Here is a 20,536-nt window from a genome sequence, read left to right as displayed (position 1 = left end):
GATGACGGCTGCACTCTTTGAAGAATACGTGGGGCACCTTGACCGCAAGTTTGCGGCCGCAGGGCGCAGCGTTTTGTTCGTCGTCGATAATTGCCCAGCTCACGGCGACATTCAGAACCTGCAGGCAATCAGGCTGGTCTTTCTACCCCCGAACACGACGTCGCTATCGCAGCCGATGGACCAGGGCGTCATACACCATACCAGGAAAATATATCGCTACAATCTGTTGAAGCGAATGCTCCTTTGCTATGACAACGGAAAGGAGTATAACATTGACCTCCTCGGTGGTATTTGCCTCATTGTTCACGCATGGAGGCAGGTGGAGGCCACCGTTATTCGACGGTGTTTTGAGCACGCCGGTTTTGTGAAAGAAGAGGCAACCTCCGCTGAGTTTGCTGTCACCGCTGTCACTTGCCCGTTTGATGAAGAAGGGGAGACTCTCTGCGCTCGATATGAGGCTTTGCACGCGGACGAGGAGTGCACTCCAATCGGATTCTCCGAGTACGCAAATGTCGAGTGCACAGTGCAGACGTGTTACGCCGACATCGACAGCGAGATAGCTGCGAGATCGACCGATTCGGCCTCTAATGTTGACAGCGATGACGAGCCCTCCCGAGCACCCCCTTTGGCGGATGTCATCGATGCCTTGAGTGTTGTGCGCAGCTTCGTCGAGTGCAACGGCGGCGAGGCTGAGATGCTGCGCCTCATTGACAGGCTGGAAAATATGACTTTCAGTGCTGGGAACTACCGAACGCGTCAGTCACGCATGGAGGAATTTTTCTCCAAGTAGGCTGACTTGCCACAATAAAGGTGTGACTTCCGTACATCACGTTTTCTGGCTGATTTCTTTGATTTCGCGTTGTTTCGGATAATTGGGAATCCCGCTTAATTGGGATATTTTTCTCGGTCCAGAGGCCTTCGAATTAACGAGGTTTTACTGTATACCTCGAGGTAAGTCTCATTCTGTCATGTTAAAGATGAATAATGGTCCACATGCACTCCGAAATGAAGCCGTACACGCTATCGATGTTCTGCGGCGTGGACTACGAATCATATGATTGTTGTTTTGATATGGCATGCTTACAGTAGCAGCCGTGCACTTTCGTGAACAAACGTTTGCGGCGTGCGAAAAAAAGATTATACGGCCATGGCACTGCTTCCTGAGAAGGTTTGAGTCAAGTCCACCGTGCCGCTGGAGAATCACCCGCCGATTAAGACGCGAGGCAGCTAGCTGAGCTTCAACCACTGTGAAGCAAGATGAACTGCTCGCCTCGTTTTTTCAGCTCTCGCATCATGCTTGCAGTCTCTTTTTATGATATCGACTTGACAGGCGTATAAAACCTGTTGCGTGAACGCGGCTAGAAAATCGCACAAAGTCAGAAGGTGGTTACTTCAAGGTTGCAATTGCAAAGCATGTATTAAGTGCCAGTTATATTTAGCGGCTTAAATATATATCACCCCAATAAAGTGACAAAAACAAAGCAAACCTGCAGAACGATGTCAAAGCTTGCTGAAAATGCACAGACGTCCGTTCCGGCGTGATAAAGCAGCCTTCCCGACGCGTGAAATGCAGGCGCCGAACTTTTGACAATGTGCGGAGTTCAGTTGAATTCAACCAACCGCGCAACGCTAACGGTATAACGCGAATGTGAACGTTCAACAACGACGGGTAGGTCTCACGAGCACGGGGAATCAAAACACAAAGTTGCTTCACCTACAACCGTAACTGGACTTTAACAATGCGAGAAGACAGCGAGTAATCATTACTGTAGTCGCTGCGTGCATGCGCCCCGTTACTTACCGATTCAGGTAGTCGGAACGAACAAAAGCGATGAACTCAGACAGCCAAAATAGAAGGCGAGACAGCGCTGTCAGCTATCCACGCATGCCGCCTTTATTTCTCGTGCGACACGCCCGGGAACCGATACAGTTTAACACGTGAATCATGTGCCTTGTCTGCACTGTTGTGGCTGGCCACTAAACCGCAATACTTCGGACCACGCTTGCGCTTCCGCAGGGTCGCTTCTGCCATCGTGGAAGTGCGCAGCTTCGCACAGCAAGCCTCTCGGTTCAACGTACCCAGCTGACGGCCTCCCAGTTACCCGCACCGAGAGAAGAACGCGTGCGCACGTGCGCTACCGCTGCCGTGAAAGGGGCTGAGTCGGCCGCGCGCAGGTTCAGAGCTTTCCGACAGAGCCGCAGCGCGGCTGGCGCGGCGCTGTTGTCGCGCCGCAAACTTGAGCTTGGGTTCCCTATTGACGATAGCGATGATAGCGACTGCAGTTTTCTGCGCAGCGATTGCAGCAAACCAGAGTTCCCTTTTCAGTGCATGCAGGCTGGGCGTGTGCGTGCCATCAGAACTGCGTTAATGCTATTCTTGATCATGTCTACCGCGGTTTTGTCCGCAGCGTTGCGGCAAGCAGCATTGCTTTGGGTCAGTGCGTGTCGGGTGCGCGCATACTTTTGTGGTCAATATATTGCGTCGGCACGACCACATTTGTGTTCACTTGCAGCAGAATGTACATTGAAACCTCGATATAACAAACACGGATATAAAGAATTATCGGTTATAGCGAAGTAATTGAAGAATAGTCTTGTCATAGATACAGTGTTACAAAACATGTTTATAACGGACTTTCGGATATAACGAAGTTATTTTCGTGGCAGATGAGACTTTGTTATAATGAAGTTTGAGTGTAGTTACGCTTGGACGGCGTGGGTGCCTTCATAACTTTGCGGTTGTCGTTCATGATCACAGGGCTAGTGACGATGAGCAGTCGTTTTGTTTTGAGCGCTATGTCAGAAACATTGTGGGAGTTCTTGCAGAACGATTCCACCGCAGCCCGCACACACATCAAACCCGCCGGCAGCATCATGGCAGATGGACGACCTGTCGTCGAGCGTCTCAATGGCGTAAAATTTACCGGGATGCGTGTGTGGTGGCAGAAAACGTGTCTCCGATGAAGACGAGGGTCTTGTGATGCGGCTGCACGGCTCTGGAAGTCACAAGCCAACGAGAAATGGTCAAGTTGCTAGAGAAATTTGACAGCAATCCTAGGCAAGGTCCTTTTCCTGATGTGATAGCACTCGCGAAAACTTAGTTCAAGTGGAAGTACCGAGGAAAAGTATTCGTGGTGACGAGACATTTTTCGCATTGTTTCTTATAGGTGGCTGACGGGGAATCAAAAATTATTCGTTGTGATGGAAATTTCGTTGTAGTGGAGTTCGTTATAGTGGGATTCGACTTACAGCTTTCGTCCTTGTGTAATCGAAAACTGGAATTCATTGCCTGGGTCTACTCATTCTCTTCCTTCCAGTTTATTCTTAGAACCTATTGAATAGTAGGAACATCGGTCTCATTTTGCTTGTTTATACAGTTAAACCTGGATATAATGAAGCTGACAAATTCCCTAAAAAAATTCGTTATAAACAGGTTTTCGTTATATCCAGTCTCAGCATGAAAATTCCTAGAAGAAACCCACAAATTAAACACAAGGGGTATTGAAGGCAGAGCTCACCGAAAACATTTATTTAGCAGCAAAAAACTGCGTTATTTTGCACTATTGCTTGTTTGTGAGGTATGGCAATACTGAACGTTCGTAGGACATCAATACAACATTGCTCCGTAATCGTCTAGCCGTGGCCTTCGAGATTGGCTTCGACAACATGCCTGCTGGAGCCAGTCTCGGAGGCCACGTTCTCTCGAACTGCGGCGCTACGCAAGACGGCAAAGCATGTGCCAAGTCGACCTCTGAAGATCAGTCATCACCGTGGCCGTGGACAGTTGCCATCAGCACCTGATCTGACTTTGCCTCGGTAGTGACGACACAATTTTCCGCATTAAAAAAAAATACAAAGCTACATGTCGTCAGGGGCTGCTCTATGCATGCGCAGTGAAACCATGCACGCGCGCACGCTGTCGAAAATGAAGAGCGAACTCCATATGCAGCGCGAACTCGAACAGCACTGCACGGAGGAAGGATTTTTTTTAGTGGCGTCACCTGGTGTCACGTTAACGAAGTGCAGCTAAAAGATTACTGCAACAATCGAATAGTGGCGCTGTCAACGCAAAAGCCTTTTTTTTTTTTTTTAAGAAAGCGGGCGCGGTTAGCGTGGTGGCACCCGCGAGCTGTGGGGCACGCTGGCGCAGGTGCCCGCAGCGGCAAGAAAGCTTACTCGAGGAGCTGCCTGCCCACCTCACGCACACCTGCACTCAAAAACGAGCTCTCGCCTCGCAGTCACTGGGGCTTCGAGCGCGCCATGCGCAACGACACTGCTTCGCGCTCTCATCGGCGGGGTAACTGCAGAAGATGCATGCGGCTCCTGCTCGTACCAAAATGACAAAATTCGGGACAAAATCCCTAGGTTGTCAGCGGCGAAAATTTGTCATATCAAGGGTGTCTCCCGCTGCGACTTTGTTACATAGAGGAAATACATGTGCTTCCTTGGAGTAACAGTGGGGAATAGAAAAAAAATTACTACACCATCTCCGGCTAAAGGGGACCATGAGGCGATGTGAAGCCGGAGCACTTGCACGATCGCGTTCTGTTGGCGTTCATTGGGCATGCTACCATCCTCGCGTCGTGGAACGCGAAGAACACTACGCGCGTCGTATCTTCCCTCTAGCCTTGCCGTTAATTCTCACAGGGCGAGCGGGGAACGCGGTCTTCAGGCGCACGAGGGGGGAGCCTAGGAGAGGATAGAGAGGGGGAAGGGACGCACATCGCGGCGTTGTGCAGGAGGGGAGCACACCATCTCTCGATAAAGGGGACCATGAGGCAATGCGAAGCAGCGTTTCGGCATGTCGAGCCCACGTTTCAGAGGGGGAGTGGTGAGGGGGAAAGGTGAAATGGGAGAGGGTGAGTGGGGAGGAAGTGTGTTGAGAGGGTTTGCACATGCGCAGTAAAGGTGGTCATGCCGCACACCACCGGTTTGAGCTCCGCCATAAGATGCTTCGCATCTAAAACTTCGTAATATTGAGGAATTCGTTGTATGGAGGCTCGTTATATGCAGGTTTAACTGTATTCATGTGGTCTTTATTGTTCAGTATTCTGTATTCACATCCGCTCCTTCAATAGCCCATCAGGGCTGCACTATGTAGGAGTAAGTAAACAAAGTTTGCATTTCGTGTGTGTGCAGAGAGACACAGTGGATCCCTCATCCTTGGCATCCCTGCCTTCCCTCGGCATTCGAGACATCCCGGCAGCCGCGAGGGAGTACAGCCTGGCTGTGGTGGCACTTCCGAAAGATGTAAGTGGTCCACCACTGTTCCCTGTTCATAGACACGAAGACAGCTAAATGGGCGAATGTTATGCCACTACCTTCAAGTGTACGAGCTGTTGTGTGGGTGGTGGTATTTATGCGCAGTGTACAAAGTAGTAACAGACGTGCATTGTACAGCACTCACGGATTGAGACATGCCAGATTAGGGCTAAATAATGCACGTACCTTCGTTACCACTGTCTTCATGTCATATCAGCGTAATTTCGACTGGGGCACTTGTATCGGAGATGATATTACATTTAGTGACATGATGCAGTAATCTCAAACAATTACACTTACCACTTTTTATACTAAAGGTTTTGATGTCGCATTTCAATCCATGAGCCTTGTGCATAGTCATGAGTGAAAAAAAACGTGTGATGCCATAATTTCAAACCAGAAACCATTTTGTTCCATTTTCCCGCATGCATAGATGCCTGTGACTGAATATTTGTGGCAGATAATGTCTTGGAACTGTATTTTAATGCAGTTTTACAATAACCGTGAGTGCCTATCTGAATTTGCAGCTTATTGCAACATTGTCATCAATATGACTTGTTTATTGGCTACTCTGGCTCTCCCAGTGATGTTTTGACTGTTTTGTGAGTACAGTAAAAGCTCGTTAATTTGACCCTCGTTAATTCAGAAGATCGAATAATTCGGACGTATACCCCGGTCCTGGCCAGCGTATGCATTGTTTATTGGCACTGTTGTATGTGTTTATTGGCATTGTTGGCACTGTTGTATTGTTGATTGCCACTGTTGGCATTGAGGCACTGTTGTATGTCGCGGTGTTTGATAACCACATAGCTGTACTATTTAGAGTGTTATTTCATAAAGTATCAATTTTTTGATCCAGTAATCTGCTTATTTGCTAGTGTCGAAAGTAATCACTGAAGAGGCTATTTCAGAACACTTAACTGCATGACATCATTATTTTTGCATTATTGAGTGAAAGATGGAGTGCTCCTGAGATTATTTTCTTCTTGAGATTTGCAATGCATCGAAATATTTCGAGCGCTTCGTAAGAGCCCCATAATAATTATTCAGGTGCTTGAGTATAAATGCAGCCTGCTCCTCTAGTGTAAAATAGCTGCTCCAGAGTGCTCCAGATGCAAAATTACCTGTTCCAGAGTGCTCCAAGATGGAAATTTTCGCTACTACAAAGTGCTCCAGAATGAAAATTTGCTGCTGGAAAAATTGCTCCAATCATAAGTCCTCAGTAGCATCACGCATGTAACAGAATACCTCTCTACAACACGTGTTTCTTGCTCCAGTCAAATCTCGTATAACGAATCCAGTAACACTGATAGTTGGGCAAGTTAATATGGTTTTCATGACTCGGTGCAATGGACACCAGATACAACGTCACAACGAGATACTAATGTATATGAGATACTAACATCAGAACATTAGGATTTTCTGTTACATAGACAATTATTTAGTGCTCATAGATGAGAGTCGTTGTTCAATAACAATGAATGAAATTTTAGAGCTGTTCAAGCAGGAAGGCATGGGCCTAAAGTTCACGCATGAGGTTCCGGAGCAGCAGGAAATTAAGATTTCTTGATTTGGCGATTTTCGTGACGCCTGGTCATGTATGTTGGGAATTTTGGCCACACTCCAAAAACGGTCTTCTCAATTACTCATAAGCCCACTCAGAAGTAGTGAAGGACGGCATTGCCAGTTTATGCTTGAGGTCGGCTGTCCAGAAGACATGTTGTCATAGAATTAAGGAAAACGTGTTTAGGCAAGTTGGCCTGTTGGAGTGCACCGGTTTCCCGGAACATGTAGTAACCAGAACATGTGAAAAGTTAATCAGATTAATGAAGACTGAAGGGAATGGAGACTAGAAAAACAAAAACCTGGAAAGCAACAAGAAAATAGCTGTAGTACCATATGTGCATAAATTGTCGCAAGGGTTGAAGAATGTGGCAGGCCGATTCGGTGTTAAAGTAGTTTTTGCAGTGCTTAATCAGATGGAACGAATATGCACACGTGTCAGCAAAAGGCAAGAGAAAGAAATGAGAAGGAGACTGCACGATGCGGTGTCAACCACCGATCCCCAGCCACTGACTGCGCCACGGAGGTTGTGTATAAGCTTCCCATGTCTTGTAACGCTGTATACATAGGACAAACCAGAAGGTGCGCCAGTGTTAAATTAAGGAACATGAGGCCAATTGCAGCACCGATGGCCTTTACATATAGGCGCGCACTGCAGAGAGTGCGGGTGCGCCCCTCAAATTGAAAAAACCAACATCATCGCCAGGAATAATAAACAGGGAACTCGCGAGATAATAGAGGCTTTTCACATTCATAACAGCAACTCATGTATCAGCGTTCCATCCATCGCCCTGCAGCAAAAAGAAATTTTGTATTTGAGCAGGCAAGCGTGATAGAACCCTGCATGTTTTTTATTACCTTTGCATGTTTTTTTTTTGTGTGTGTGACCACGTGCATGTATATGAGTGTGTCCACCTGAATAAGGATCAGTTGAGAGTCCGGCGCCTGTCCTCGTGTATTCTTTGTTTGTATCTCGTATCTGTTGCGCCGAGTTTAATCATGATAACGAATCCAGGTATAGTGAATTTTTTTTTATGACAAAGTAAAAGGAATTGTATTGCTATTGACAGTGTTACGAATATACAGTGGAATCTCATTAGACCCACATAAGCCATAGTTTCTATTTGAACGTAGTTAAGTTGAATCCCCGAGCTTGTTTTCCTTTTAGTTAATGCATTGGTTACCATCTTTTCCTTTAAGTTAATGGTTTGTTACCCACTAAGCCGTAACGGTACATTGTGTGCATGTCAGCTAATGTGTACTTTTCACTTGTTGAATGCCTATCATAGTCCTTGGCTGCAGTCTCGTGCTCCTATGGTCAACTGATTATGTATGGACTTTGCAAGATTCCAGGTACAGTAGAACCTCGTTGATAAGTTTCCGAAAAAAAAGAAGAAAAATAAACGTACTGTCCGGGAAAACTTATACAGTCGATCCCGGATATATCGAACTCGGATATATCGAATTATTGGCTGTATCGAACAGTTGAGAAATCCCCTTGAATTTCCCATGCAAAAGTATGGGGTTGCTGTGCACGTATATCGAACTCCCGCACAGCGAAACATCCGCTATATCGAACGCTGCCCCGCGCCAAAGCCCAGAAAGTGCATTTTTCCTAACAACTATTGATCATTTTTTCGGCCGCGTTCTTATAAGTTCCAATCCCTTGTCGCGCGCAGGTGACGAAATTGCGTTGCTCTAGTTCGTTGCGCAGCGCTTGTCAGTTCACCGGTATATTTGACGCGCGGTCCGCAGCTTTTAACGCATGGGCTAGTGTTTTTCAAAGAGGCTGATTGCCGAGGGCACCAAAATGAGAATTCGAAGCGACTTCGCAGTCTTGTTGTAATGTTTGCATTCCCTTCCTTGTCTCTTCACGCACGATGGCATGCGGGCCCACAAAGCATGGCCTTCGAGATCCGCAACCTCGTGACGTATTTTTAGTTTTCGGTTTTAAAACGCCGATCTCAGAGGCTACGCTTTTTTTTTTCGCATTTCTCGCGAAAGTAGCGGCTGCCTTCTGCAAAGCCGCAAGTGCCATCGGTATCGCCAACATGTCGACGGTGGAGAAATGTTTCTTCGTGCAGCGGTGCAGCGTTGTCTCTTGCAGAATGTGTACTGTGTGTACTTCGCGCTTTGTTCTTGATAAATCGTTATTCAGGAGTCGAACTAAACATTGTCCCGCTCGTAGCGATAAAAATGATGACCGGTGCTTGAAACGACATCAAGTAAAGCACCGTCGTGCACCGTTTCCTTATGGGCCTTGGTGCCAGGTGACGACTTCGGGCGCGTCATGACCGCCGACTACGGCGTACGGTGCGTGAGTGAATTTTGCGACTTAGCGTCTCCGGGCTCCGTATCGGACGGGAGCACAGCGAGTGACTTCGTCGGTGCAGATAACGACGTAGCTGTTTCTGACTGCATCGATGCCGAGATCATAGCTGATGTTGCCGGTGCTGCGGAAATGGACCCGTGCGGTTTGAAAATGCCAGCCGCCGCTGCCATCGCTAAACCCTTTACCGCGCTACAGAGCTCGCATCAGCGTTCAGCGTCGATCACCGCTGTTGTGGCGGAAGGTGCTGAATTTACTTATTTGGAAAGCTTATATAATATTGACGATGACTTGATGAATTCACGGCGCGCAAGAAACAAGACAAGTTGACAGACTTTTTTCATGCGAAATAAAGTGCGCTAACTTGCAAAAGAAGTTCTCGCCTTGTTCTTTAGCATATGTAAGCGAATAGTCATGTTCGCTCTTTTTACGATTTCAGAAAACTGTGTCGAGGCCTGCAGTGCTTTAATTAAAGCCTTAAATACGCATATTTCGTATTTCGAATTATCGATATATCGAACTATTTCGCGATCCCCTTCGAGTTCGATATGTCCGGGATCGACTGTAATCCGAATACAGTAAAAATTCAGGCTGACAAGACCGTTTTGAGGTGCAGGGGCAAAAAGCATTTATTTTTCAAGAAACATAGAGGGACTCTTCGATTTTCGGACTTCCCAGGAAACAATGTCGTGGTCACATGTGTTGAAATCCAGAGACACCCGAAGATGCCTGAAGATAGCAAAATCGAACGATGGGACAGCCAGCGTAAACGTAAACAAACGCTACCGCCGTGGCAGCAAATGAAACTTTGTCCCGCGTGAGCGTCTGTTCTTTCTGCATGGCCCGCTTGGAAATACGTGGGTAGGTTTGCCGAAGAGCTGAAGCGATATTCTCAAGCATACGCAGCTGGGATACGATCTCGTATGTTCGCAAGATCAAGCGACTCGCCTCATCCATAAACAAAACTGCCGTGCCGCTAACGGCTTAGCAAGTTGAACTCTGTGCAGTGCATGCAAGAATCGAGGTACAACACGATGCGAAATCTCGCCGCGAAAGTGGTAGTCCCCAAAAGAGACAGCTGCTCATGGCTATCGCATACTACGTCACGCACACGTGCTGATCAGTTAGCGTTCTCTTTTAACTTGAGACATGTGGCGGTATGTTCGCCGCCACTCGTAATCTCACCATCTCGCGTGGCGAAACGGGCTTTAGAACATAACGCCCGTCGTAATGGCAACCGAAGGTGAAGTCCCCAAGTGCCCGTACTGTGATCCGTCGGGTCCTTAAAATGATGGCAGTGAGTGCGCATCGTCTCTTTTTGGCGCCTGATAGCCAGAAGCCTTCCAGAAATCTTCCCGAACAAATTTGTCCTGGCAGGCTCTGGTGACGGGCAGGTAGGCGGAACTGTCCAGCCAGACAAAAATGCATGCTGTCAGGAAGTGTGCCGTGCGGTGGCAGAAAATGATTGCGCTCTGGGAGAAAAGCGTGGCGGAAATGATGTCTTATCGGCCATACGCACTGGGCACATGGCGGCACTACTATGGTTACGTGGTGAGGCGTGTTGTGTAGCGATGATGGCAAGTGCACCATGTGCGCTTTCGTAGGTCTCGTACCGAACCATGGTGGACTGGAGATGTTGGACAGCATCCATTCTTTTTGCCGCATTGTTAGCTCTGCAATGTTCCCCAGGCTGTTGTAGCCATGGGGTCTGAACAAAAGTGTGTGGAACAAGTACGTATCTACGTACCGTGCTGCAGATGAAGGGTTTACAGTGCTCAACGAAATCGCAGAATGAAACCACTGTGCTATAGAAAACACTTTTTTTCTTTTTTGAAAGCAGTTTGAAGATTTGTAGACCAGCGTGACCGCCTACTTCGGGTCGGTGTGTGGTTGACAGAGAGCTGAGGCAAAGGCTGAGGGTGAAATCAAGCAATTCGTAGAAGACATGAAGGGGGACGGTCTAGTAATTCAGAGAAGGCACAGAGGGGGGAAATTAGGCACAGCGGCGCTTCACAAGTACATGAGAGGTGCCTTTCTGCACACCTGAATGAGAGTTTTTGGCTGCAGAACGTATCATACGACTGCATTTTGCCGCGGTGCTGAACGTTGCTGCCGAACAATCATTTTTTTGGAACATATTAACCGGAACGCATTAACATGTAGCTCTGTTGGATTATTTTAGTTTTGGCGATTGCGAGCGTAGGGCCGGGAAATCATGCTAAGCGGAAACGTATCAACAAGGTTCTACGGTATACAACGGTATACATTGTATGCATATGCATAGCTCGAACTAGGCATCGCGGAACTAGTTATTGGAACCATTGCGGAGCCCAGCTTCCATAGGGCGGATGCAGCAGAAGTGCACACAATGTGCAATATTTGTGCAATACAGTCAACTGCCAAGTTTTCGTACGCCCGATTTTCCGGACATGCTCAAAAATTTGGACGCTTTCGCGGCACCGTCACCAGCCCCATAGACGTCAATGTATAAGAATGTCTGAAATTTCGGGCGCTGAAACTCTTCGGCGTCCGATTTTTTGGACTTACTGTCCCAAATTGCAGGTCCGAAAGGCATAATTGGAGCCCTCACCTCTGCCGCGTCAATCATCTCTTCGGTTCGAACCAGCTGGAGGATGTGCCATGTCCCTGACTAGAGGAAGCTGCGCGAGCACTGGATGAGATGAGGTTTCATGGACAAATCAGCCTTCCACTTAGCTGGCTTTGAAACTGCAGTTACTGCTGCGAGGCCGCTGAAAGAGCAAACGAGAGTGATGGATTTCCGGCATCCTATTCCACAGAATAAAAATGTTTCTTGGTTTTCTTGTCAACATATTTCGTGTTACATGCAGGTAATTGCATATTTCTTACTTTTGGGTAAGCCATAGTATCAGTTGGCACGTAGTTTCTCTGCATGTGATTGCGTATGATCACATGCAAAGTTTTCTTGCAGTATACTTTATGAGGTTGCACGGTATGTTTATATAATGAATATGTTTTCATGTCAGATATGGCTTAGTTGTAATGGGGTTTTACTGTGTGTCTCTTGTTACTAGTGATGTAATTTGTCTACATGCTTGCCCAGGTGGCATCGGTGAATGGTCCCTGTTTCCTTACTGCATTATATTTTGCAGCCCGAGCAGGCACAGGATGCCGTGCAGGCATTCCAGGACGAAGTGTCAGGTGAGCCACAGCTGCAGCTCAACGTGGAGTACCGCGTGGGTGGCCAGGAGTTTGTCACGCTGCTCACCCCGTCGGGCACCGACATTGGCAAGACCCTGCTGCAGGAGGGCTGGGTGTTGCTGGAGGAGCGCCGTGACCGGCACCTCCAGGAGTTGCTTCAGGACTACGTGGCCGCCAGGGACTCGGCTAAGGCCAAGCGGGTCAGTCATCCTCTCTCCTTAACCACTAGGCCGGCGTGAATGTTCAAACGAATATTATAGTAATTGAATTCACTCTGACATGAGTTTGCAGTTGCCAAAATTTCAGAGTATTCGAATCTAACGAATAGATGTACTACAGCTCAGACCATTTGTAATGTAACCACTTACAGTGCAGGACCGGCTATACAGTTAAACCTGTATATAACGAAATTGACGAATTCCCCCAAAAATTCTTTATTAGAATAATTACAAAACATTTGGAAGAGGTGCAAATATATGCAGAAGTGAGAACAAAAAAAAGGTTACAGTAACATATGTGGGAATGCAAGTTAATGTTGCGTTGTACATTATACAACAAAAGAAACCGAAGAGGCAAGAAATAATACTTTGTACCATCACAGCTCATTATACAATAAAATTTGATCAATAAAAGACAAACATAATTACAGAATTAACACAACATAACTTGGCTGTTAGAAAAGATTATTTAACGTAAAATTGCAGTTAAATGATGAAAGATACAATGAAAAGAACTGTGTAATTTTTAGGGTATGCAGAATTATTTTAACAAATGTGTTGTTAGAAGATGGCTGAAATCTTGGTCACGCTCGGAACTAATGGTGTTAGGAAGGTTGTTCTAAAGGCGAGTTGCTTTTGGAAGAGCAGAATAGCTAAATGAATTAATCTTCCTGTAAATATGCATGAAATCAAGCTGATTGTACAAACATTAGGACCTCTAATAAGGATAGTTAGCATTTGTGCTGTGCGTTTACCTGTTGCGGCCATGCTTTACTTCTACAATGAATCTCTACCATCTTGCGCAACCTTCTGTCCTTCCAGTCTTTATTTTCTGCATTAAATGAGTCAAATGCTTGGGCTTGCTTGCGCTTATTGTGCCTGTGCCCTGCACTTGCGCAGCTGAACCTCTGGTGCTACGGCGACGTAACGGAGGACGACTCCAAGGAGTTTGGCTGGGGCCGTTGAGGAGGACCTGTCGCCGCAAAGTCAACTTCTGCCTCGCACACCTGTGGTGTGGGGGAGGAGGGGGTTCGGGTTGTTGCCGGTGGTGGAGGAGGAGCGGCTCTTCGCCCGTTGTCAAGGAGGCCCGCGGAGGCGGGGCGCTCCGGCTGAAGCACGGGGGAGAGCAGAGTTGCAGCCTCCTCCCCTCATTTTATTGTGAAGACTCTCTTTTGAAGAACACTGGCCTACAAAGGGGGGGAGGTGCATTGCTCGTCATCGACATGTGTTGTCTGTGTCTCTCTCTTTTCTCTCTTATTTTTTTTTTCCTGCCGCGTCACTGAAATGTCGGGCAGCGCTCTTGTGCCCCATTTCAATGGCTGTGGTGAGGCACGGGTCGGGACCCTGTGCAGGTAGTACCAGTAGTAATTGCCCCCTTGTACAGAGAGCTTGGGAATGTAAAGCACAGAACTCATGCCACCCGTAGCAGTCACACTCGCTCTCACTCTTTACACGTAGGGAGGAAAGGCTTGCAGATGATGTAATCAATGTTGTGTTACTGCACTGTTAAGTTATGTCCGGGTCCTGGCTGGCATCAAAACATTGTCAACGTGACGTGTACAACAGCATCCTCTGCGGGTCTCGGCTGTACCAGCCGGCATCGCTCGACAGTGTGCAGTTTTGCCTAATATACATAAAGTCTCAAACGACGCTGCCAAGTGGCAGTGAATTATCAACATTAGCGATTGTCCGTGCTGGCTTTGTTTGCCTGTGGGCTTGCTCCTTGAACCATCTACAAAGCGACTGTTGGGGTGCAAGTCTTCGCGTAGTAGTTTGGTGAAAAGGCATGGCTCCTATTGCTGTGTTTCAGCGTGCTTTGTAAAGGTTTGACCCATATATTGTGGTCTCTGCAACGAAACAGTGTCTTCTGACATTAAAAGAAACGGCTTCTCCGTTTATGGTACAGATGGCCTAATTTGGCGATGCCTGTGTCTTCTCATAGATTCTCTTTTTTGTATTGTTGTTCTCGCATACAGTGGTTACTTATACATGACAGTAAAATATTGCCCCCTCTTTTTCTTTTTTTTTAATAAAGGAGTTGACTTTGATGATGTAGTACTGGTATGTTCTTTTCCTTTCGTCTTATTGCACAAAGCCCTTTGAATGAAAGGACCCAGCACCCATCGAAAATATTGGTTATATATAGGTTTTTTGTGCTGTTAGATTTTCATCGCAGCATCCATACAGGACAACACTGTCGCAGTGGACAGGTTTCTGATTGGACTGGCGTGAGATAGTACTATACTATGATTCATACATCCGGTGCAATGCTGTGGAAGCTATGCAAGGTGTTCGATCAGCGAAATGTGTAAGTCCGCGTGTCTTGCGTTAGGATTTCGTCGTCTTAAACGTGGCGTCCGCGATGGGCTCTGGCTGCGCGCTACCGGAACTGATCGCGGAGGCCACGAAGCGAAAATAAAGATACGCTAAGCGATCCGGAACAACATACTGACAACCGTATATATAATGGGGTCTGTTTATTTCTAAGGCACACAGCATCTTCATTTATTACTCAGTCTAAAAACAAAAAAGATCACATTACGGGTGGTAAAATAATTGAACTATTTCTTGGTGCGAACGCATCTATTGCAAGAAGTCTCGCTAGCTGCCATTGCGTTGCAGCTGGTGTATGAAACAGCGTAGGCACCTGCTCGTACGAGAGTGCCACTTTTTCTGGACAAACATTTGTCTGCCTCCGAGGCAATGTGTCGCATCATGTACAGCAGTGTTGCGAACCAATTTTTGGAAAATACCCTACGTCGCGGTTAAAATTACCGTACTTTACCCCTACACAACTATTTTTATTACCCTACATTTTACCCTACGCCTAAAAATAGCGTGGTGTAACAGTACACTCAAACCTCGATGTAACGAACACGGATATAACGAATTACCGGTTATAACAAAGTAGGTGAAGTCTAGTATCACATACAGTATTACAAATAAACATAACGAATTTTCGAATATAACGAAGTTATTTCCGTGGCAGATGTGACTTATAATGAGGTTTGAGTGTAATAAAGTACGGATTATAATTTACTGTACGACATGCAGACGTGGTGTGCTGAAGCCTGCAGCAACTTCAACGGTTTGAAAATTGGTTTCAAAGAGACTAAACGACTAAGCAACATGGAAGGCAGCAGATGGGGAGAGAAAGGGCTCTGGTATTGTATGGGGAGAGTGTACAAAGGGCACGACATCGCCCAAAACGGACTTTGGAGGAGGCAGGAAATGAATGAAAGGCAGGGAGGTTAACCAGACGCGCGTCCGGTTTGCTACCCTACACTGGGGGAAAGGGATGCAGGGATTCAAAAGAAAGAAGAGGGAGGAAGGCACTGTCGGGGTACGTATGCGTCTGTCCATTGAATACGAACTTCGAAATCTCAAGATGATTGGGGCCTCTTTTTGTGAGGAACAATTATTGGCGGACCACTTTGGCGTGAACATTAATGTTCGAAATGAATCATGAAATATCATTGCACCTTTGTAATTGTGTTTTGTAATGAGGTCTAAATATTTTTTTCGTTTTACGATAAACTCTCTTGAACTGCGTCAGAAGACACAAGTGAGAGAGACATTCAGAAACGCCACGAGCGCAGACCGGTTGTCTACTTGCAGTGCGTTGCAAGCAGTCCACTCCATCCCCGATGGCAGATCGGTTTACGATCTGTCTTTATATACAAAGCCCGTAGACCGGACTACCACTGCCACGCTGTCGAAGGAGAGTATCAGTATTGTAAATAAATAAATAAAATACACACAAGCGGCATTGCTTTAGGGCTATGTATGAAGGCTCCTCCAGAATCCGTATAGAAACGGACATACTTAAGCGAAATGGAGCACTTTACCTTAACTGAAGGGGTGGGGGTGTCACCGGTAGTGCAAGCCTTAGACTTCTTGAAACGCATCTGAACCAGACATGCAGTTGTCAGAGACCATGTCATCTTCGCTCAGATGCATGATCATGGGTTGAACATGCGCAATTGTACTACCATATCCCGTGGTGGCTAATTCCGTGTCGATCACATGCCGAACCGCATTCGCCCAGTGTTCTGCTGTTGTCTTTGTGGAACCTTACACCAGGAGCATCTCCACATCTGTCCGCTTACACGTGACATTGCTGGCTGCCGCACCTGGCTTCATCTGTGCGTATACGGGTTCAACTGGATTGAACTCCCAATGGCAGGCAGGAGCACTGTGACGTACCCTTTCAGCTTCACTGTCGATACAGTACTTGCTGTACCGTGGCTTCACGAATGCCACAAGGTTCAGTAACTTTTTTGTAATCATTTTACAGCGTAAACTGTTATGAGATCACAAACAGCCAATTTTGGTGACCTTGCCCGCCGCCACTGTTCGTCGCAGCTATCGCGCGGGATGAGAAAGAAAAAAAGACTGGGTTCTAGCGGTAATCGAACCCAGGCACTGTGCGTGGCAGTAGAGTATTCTATGTCAGAGAAACGCCGATGATTCTAATTTCTTCGCAAGACGACCCCGAACAGGCGGTAGAGGAATCACGTTAAGATATAATATTGCCCGACAGATGAGTAAAATCCCACTAGGTGTCATACATTGTGAACTGAGTAACGAGTTGTGGGTTAAAGGCTTGCCTCACATTACAAAGGGCTCGGCCATAATTATCATCACGAGCCACAGCATTAACAAAGTGTGCAGCTAGGTAGGTGCGTCTATTGCCTTAAAGACGCCTAGTGGGTACCTCGGTTCTTTGAAAGATGATGAATTGTGGCGAAGAGCTGCCTGTCGTGTGAATGCATTTTAAATGGCGCTGACGGAGTCACCAAAACGCTACCTATAAAATAAAATTCGATTTTGCGAAAGAAGCAAGGTTTTTGGCGGGCGCGCAGACGCCATCCAAACGCTGAGCAGACAATGCCCGGTTGAACACAGCAGGGGCGTAGCCAAGGGGGGGTTTGGGGGGGTTCAACCCCCCCCCCCGAAATTTTTCAGTTTTGCTTGCGTATATAGGCACGCACACATACAAACGCACGCACGAACATACATAAAGTATGGTTGAACCCCCCCCCCCCCCCCCCCGGAAAAAATTTCTGGCTACGCCCCTGCAACACAGGTTCACGGACTTCCATCGTTCCTATTGGCTGTGGACCCCTGCAGCGAACAGAGTGCTCCAAGGAACTACCAAAGAAGAGTAGAAGTCAACGTCTTATATTATCTACGTCACCTCTATATCATAGTCAAATTTTATGACTGCGGCAAAATGTTTCCAATTTACTATTTGATGCATAACTCCATTCCAAAACATTGGCCGTGTATCTGCGTGCTTCGCTGCAAATGTCGTGTAAAGACGATAGAAGAGGCGCTGCGTGAGATATGGACGCTATCTGGCAATACGTCGGGAAACATGAGTGCTGTGTTGCGGGCTGGTAGTCCCGGCGCAGCGGCAGGCGAAGACCGGCGGTGACCAACGCGACCGGTGGGGACGCCGGCCAGCCCGAACACGCTGTTTGGCGCGATGCGCCGAAGGAGAAGAAACGTCCGCACTCAACGAGTACTCTCCACAAACTCTCTTACTTACACGTCGCCTGGGTAAAACAGGAATGCCACAGCGGCGCCCCCTGTCATTCGTACAATGCAATACTGAACCAAAACCGCAGCACAACATGAGCTTGTGCAGAGGGTACGCATGAAGACAAGTTTCAGCGCAGTCGCATTTTCAGCGCACCTTAAGAAACTAGGGTTGTAACATTGTAAGGCGAGTAGGGCCAGAAGGACCGTCACGACGAAAACCTGCCTCCTTAGTCGTATTCGCCTGGAACGTTGGTGTGGCTTCGCGTTCCCTCCTCCGCTCCTGGCCTTTCCACAAAGCTACTGCCTAAGTACGAAGGCCCCTACCGCGTCCTACGTCAAGCATCCCCAGTTAACTATATGATTGAGCCTGTTCAATCATCTACGGACCGCCGTCGTCACGGCCGCGAGACTGTTCAGATCGATCGACTGAAGCCGCATTATGACCCACCAGTTGTACCTGTTCCTTAGGTCGCCAGGATGGCTCCTTTTCCGCGGGGGAGTAATTTGTAACATGGTAGGGCGCAGAAAAGAACGCCTGCGAAAGAAGAAGACGAAGACGGTTGTTGTTGGCGCTCGCGCTTGCTCGGCTTGGACCGCTGATCGCTTCAGCTGTGGCAATCTTTTAATAAACGCGTTACTGTCTCAACGTTAAACGCATACCATCAAGGTCTTTAAAATTGCGTATCTATGTATTTTCTATTAAAGGAACACACTACCTAATACTTACCTAATGATGTTACGCCTCAGATATGCGTAATATTTACTTTTTGATCGACAACGTTCACAAGTATGAACAGCCGTAGCAGTTCAAGATGGGTGGGCGGTAAGCAAGTGGTTCAACTTTGGCCGGTTGGCTGAAACGGGTGACGTGCCGACAAACAGAAAGACAGAAAGACAGACCAAAATTTCTGCGTTTAGGTTCCCCAAGAAAGACTATCGTCTTTAAAAGGCAATCAGTTACCTCTGCCGGATAAAATATTCAAGCTTCATGCAGCTGTTGCTCGTTTCGCCTCCTCTGTTAGCGCTGCTCGTTCTCTGGCCAAACGCGAGCCAGTACGAAAAGAAGAAGAAGAGCCCAGTTCTCGGTTTGTGATTGCTGCTGAGCCTGGTCTCCGCACTTTCTGACTGTGCAGCCATGGGCAGCCGCAGCACGCTTGAACCCGAGGACGACTACGGCAGCTTCACCGACGAGTACTCGGTTCGCATTGAAGTCTACGAGACCGAGGTGACAGATTCTGGAGGCAGCGCGCCGATCATCAAAATCTCGGGCTTGTGCAACACTGATGACCCTGTGCCTTACTTGATCGGTCAGCAGTGCCGGTCGCGTTTTGCGACTGCGGATCAGGCCACCAAATGCAGTGCCACGCACGTGTACAAAGATCAACTTCCCAGATTCCAGTCCTTACAACTGGTGCGCAGTGGTCCCGTCGCTCGCGTGTCCCCAAAACCAAATCATCCGCTATTCAAGCGGATGCGCCCCTGAATGACGCGATGAAACCAACTTCGGAAAGCCCCACACCTGACGCATTTGCCGGTGACGCCAACCGTAAGCGGTCCATTCTCTCTACAAAGCATATCGCGGCGGGTGCAACACCCGCGGAGCATTGCTACGCGTCGCATGACTGTGTTTCACCGCAACTCCGAAGCCGTGAGCAGTGTTCGGCCTTTGGCGGACGTCATCAGACAGAGAACAATGAATACTACCGGGGATCCGCGAAAAGCACTAGCGTTGAAAAGGACAACAAAGCAGCATGTCAGACGCGCTGCGTTCCACGAAGCCGTAAAACAACTACGATTCCATCTAGACTTTCCCGAAGCTTATGGGATGCCGAAAACCAACGGCGCCGACGTAGTGAGTGTACCTACACCCTTGACAGACTTCCTCGCAGCACGTGCAGTTGCGTGGAACGAGTCACACGTCATCGCCTGCACTGCATCGAAGAAACCGTGACAACTCGTCATCTGCCCGCCGTCGAAAGACGAAGACTAGTGCGCCACCACGCGTGCGAAACGTCGCTTCAGGAAGGATGGGCTTGCACTGACCTTTGTGCCGTGTACCGCATACTACCCCCTGAAAAAAATACTACCCCATGAAAAAATTGTGCCGTGTACCGCATACTACTTTGTGCCGTGTACCGCATACTACCCCCTGAAAAAATTGAAACGACAGCGACCGCGGAAGAGCTGAGGGAAGTTTTTGTCTCTGCTAGCGAGAACGTCTTGCTCGACGCTCTCAACTCGCCGTTTCCGAGGAGAGAAAACTCAGTGAAGAACTCTTTGACGAGAAAGTGGGACACTTCGCGCGTCTTCTCGACGGCAACTGCGGCCAATCGAAAGAATGTGGCCGCCTGCGACAGAGAAACGCAGACGCTGCCTCTATCTCAGCCAGCGCTGCCTTCTACTGTAACGTCACTCATTGACCGGTTTGCTCTCACTT

The 20,536-nt window shown here is 47.8% G+C and overlaps 2 protein-coding genes across 2 annotated transcripts in view; both read left to right on the top strand.

Moving 5' to 3' along the window:
• Nucleotides 1-14,600, top strand: part of LOC119402395 (staphylococcal nuclease domain-containing protein 1-like) — a 24,097-nt gene extending 9,497 nt beyond the window's left edge. Inside the window, exons 2-5 of the mRNA XM_049418364.1 lie at nucleotides 4,151-4,297; nucleotides 5,048-5,250; nucleotides 12,286-12,534; nucleotides 13,453-14,600. Coding sequence (XP_049274321.1) covers nucleotides 4,151-4,297; nucleotides 5,048-5,250; nucleotides 12,286-12,534; nucleotides 13,453-13,518 — 665 coding nt within the window. The 3' untranslated portion in view covers nucleotides 13,519-14,600. The remainder of the gene's footprint in view (nucleotides 1-4,150; nucleotides 4,298-5,047; nucleotides 5,251-12,285; nucleotides 12,535-13,452) is intronic.
• Nucleotides 14,601-19,234: 4,634 nt separating this feature from the next.
• On the top strand, nucleotides 19,235-20,193 carry LOC119403578 (uncharacterized). The gene is made up of 2 exons (XM_037670505.1): nucleotides 19,235-19,510; nucleotides 19,783-20,193. Exons 1-2 carry the CDS (start codon nucleotides 19,235-19,237, stop codon nucleotides 20,191-20,193), a joined length of 687 nt encoding a protein of 228 aa, XP_037526433.1.
• The last annotated feature ends 343 nt before the right edge of the window (nucleotides 20,194-20,536 follow it).

The sequence above is a fragment of the Rhipicephalus sanguineus genome, chromosome 8 (assembly GCF_013339695.2).
Source record: "Rhipicephalus sanguineus isolate Rsan-2018 chromosome 8, BIME_Rsan_1.4, whole genome shotgun sequence".
In the NCBI taxonomy this organism is placed as follows: Eukaryota; Metazoa; Arthropoda; class Arachnida; order Ixodida; family Ixodidae; genus Rhipicephalus; species Rhipicephalus sanguineus.
Note: the sequence above shows the minus strand (reverse complement) of the source record. Positions and strands in the feature narration are given on the sequence as shown.

Bases quoted from the DNA above. Each gene is read 5' to 3' on its own strand.
- LOC119403578 (XM_037670505.1), top strand. From the start codon at position 19,235: ATGGGCAGCCGCAGCACGCTTGAACCCGAGGACGACTACGGCAGCTTC. The intron at 19,511-19,782 runs GTGCGCAGTGGT...GGACGTCATCAG, and splicing joins GATTCCAGTCCTTACAACTG to ACAGAGAACAATGAATACTA.